The sequence below is a fragment of the Bison bison genome, unplaced genomic scaffold (assembly GCF_000754665.1).
Source record: "Bison bison bison isolate TAMUID 2011002044 unplaced genomic scaffold, Bison_UMD1.0 scf7180017864371, whole genome shotgun sequence".
NCBI lineage: Eukaryota > Metazoa > Chordata > Mammalia > Artiodactyla > Bovidae > Bison > Bison bison.
In genome coordinates, this window is record NW_011494943.1 from 7,621,236 (window position 1) to 7,623,544 (window position 2,309).

The 2,309-nt window shown below is 62.1% G+C and overlaps 1 protein-coding gene across 1 annotated transcript in view; it reads right to left on the minus strand.

Annotated features, from left to right (window-relative positions):
* Positions 1-466: 466 nt before the first annotated feature.
* TRIM47 (tripartite motif containing 47) overlaps positions 467-2,309 on the minus strand; it is a 4,777-nt gene continuing 2,934 nt past the window's right edge. The window contains exons 6-8 of the mRNA XM_010856185.1: positions 2,222-2,309; positions 1,676-1,750; positions 467-1,408 (exon numbers count right to left, since the gene is read on the minus strand). The exon at positions 2,222-2,309 is cut by the window's right edge and continues 21 nt beyond it. Of these exons, the coding sequence (XP_010854487.1) occupies positions 771-1,408; positions 1,676-1,750; positions 2,222-2,309 (801 nt within the window). The 3' untranslated portion in view covers positions 467-770. The remainder of the gene's footprint in view (positions 1,409-1,675; positions 1,751-2,221) is intronic.

The following is a 2,309-nucleotide window of genomic DNA, read 5'->3' on the forward strand; positions in this document are numbered from 1 at the left end:
AGAATGACTGTGGGGGTGGACCCCTCTGGGAGAAGCCACCTCTGGCTCTCCGTGCTCAGAACCTGGGAGTAGGGGGTGTGCAAAGGGTAGGCACCCTGTTTCAGCCTCCTTTTCCTGGGTCAGGGCTCTCCCGCCCAGTAGGAATCCTGGGACCAGGGCTTTGCTCCCTTCTCCTGCCTTTCAAGACCAGCTCAGGAAAGATGAGAAGTACGGGGAATTCTTGGTGGATGCAGAGAAGGTTGCTTCCCAGGCGGCTCAGTGGTAAAGAATCTGCCTGCCAATACAGGAGATGCGAGTTCGATCCCTGGGTCAGGAAGATCCCCTGGAGGAGGAAATGGTAACCCGCTCCAGTATTCTTGCCTGGAAAATCTCATGGACAGAGGAGCCTAGAGGGCTACAGTCCATGAGGTCACAAAGAATGGGGCACAACTGAGCACGCACTCACGAGAGAAGGGTAGAAAAGGGAGTCGTTCAGAGACCAAACGTTTATTGAACACCTACTATGTGCCAGGCACTGTCCCAGGAACCTGGGAGAGGAGGGGTCAGGGTAGCCTGGAACTGTCCAAGCTGCGGTTCCTTCTCCCAGAAACAAGGCCTGCAGGGGAACAGGGTCTGGGGGGCCTCCTCCCTGAGAGGTGGAAGGCCTTGGGTACAGAAGGTGGAGGCCTCTAGGAATGAGAAGGCTGGGGAATGTGTGGGGGTCTGAGGCTGGTGCCTTCTCTGGTTCAAACCAGGGGTGCAGAGAAGCAAGCTTCCCAGGAGCTGGGTCATCACCTCCTCTTGAGCACGGATATGCAGGACTTCTTGAGGGGCCCGATCTGCAAATGGGCATCTACACTCTCTAGGAAGAAGGCGGGCTTGAGCCTGCGTGTGAAGAGCCCCGCAAAGTGACTGTCCAGGCGGCTCTGAAAGGGGTCGACGGGGGAAGCCGGCGTGCCACTCCGGCGCCGGGAGGCCCTCAGCCTCCGTAGGAGGCTCATCTTGCCGTCCCGCACGGCGTAGAAAGCCAGGGCTCGGTCAGCGTATTCCAGGCAGATCCCCACAGTGGGCGAGAAGGGGTGCGGCAGGGGCGCCTCCTGCCCGTGGAACCAGACGGAGAAGCTGCGTCCGTTCCACTGCAGGCAGCAGGAGTAGGCATTGCGGCCGAGCCGGCCCCGGTCGTAGGGCTCTTGTGGGGAGAAGTCTTCGGCCATGACCCCCACGCTGACCCAGCCCTCGATGATCTCCACCTCCCAGTAGTAGGTGCCCCGGTCCAGGGCGCCCTCGCCCAGCACCTGCTCGCAGTGGGTGAAGCGGGTGGGCGACTCGGGGTAGTTAATAGGACACAGCACCCTCTTCACGCCCTTGGTTCCAAACAGCTGCAGGAACTTGTCGGCCGTGTCACTGTCCAAGTCCACGATGTAGGCAACTGCCCCCACGGACCGGAGAGAAACGCAGGGCTCAGGTCCAAGGTCAGGCAGGGCAGCCTTTCCCCGAGGGGCCCACCTCCCCCAAACACCTCTCCTGTCCTTTGCAACGGGCACAATTCAGCCATCACGGGGAGACCCCCGTGAGCGGACCTAGTTCACCCTCTGAACCGGGGACAGGAATCCCGGCCCATGGGCACTTAGGGCCCAGCCCAGCAGCCTTGGGAGAGCCCAGGTGAGCATCCTGGCGAGCCCAGGTGTCAACTTACACTTGAGGAAGTAATCCCTAGGAGCCTCACTCTCCAGGTTGTTGGTGCTGTCAGGGTCCTGGGACTCAGCGTCTGCTGCCAAAGAGGAGACAGACGGTGAGGGTCTCCTTAGCTGCCTGTGGCTGGGCTGCACAAGGCAACCCCGCTCTGAACCTATGATTGAAATCCTTCTCCTCCTCCTCCATCCTCCCAGCACCCCAGGCCACCTGGGGACAGGCACACGCCCAAATATGGTACCCTGTGTCCACACACATGCTGGTCCTCATTCTACGTCCCCTCCCCACCCCCGCCCTGCCCCATGTCCTCCCTGGGCTTCATCCCCTCTGAAGCCAGAGGGTGTGCCAGGACAGGCCCTCTCTGCCCCCCGGGCTGCGGCCAAAGGGGCTGACTCGTGATTACAGGGTGGTGGCTCGAGTCCCTGGCAGGGTTTGGGGTCCCACCCTGTGCTAGGCACAGTTTCCATCCTCCACTCCTGAGCGGGCACCGGGCCTGGGGCCCCATGCGGGGAGCCTGGGGAAGGGTGAGTCACTTGCGGGGGGCGCCCACCTTCCGTGCCCGGCTTCTGCAGCCCGTCTTCGTCACCGCCCAGCCCCCGCAGCTGCTCCCACTGGCTGGAACAGGCTGGAGCCAGGGC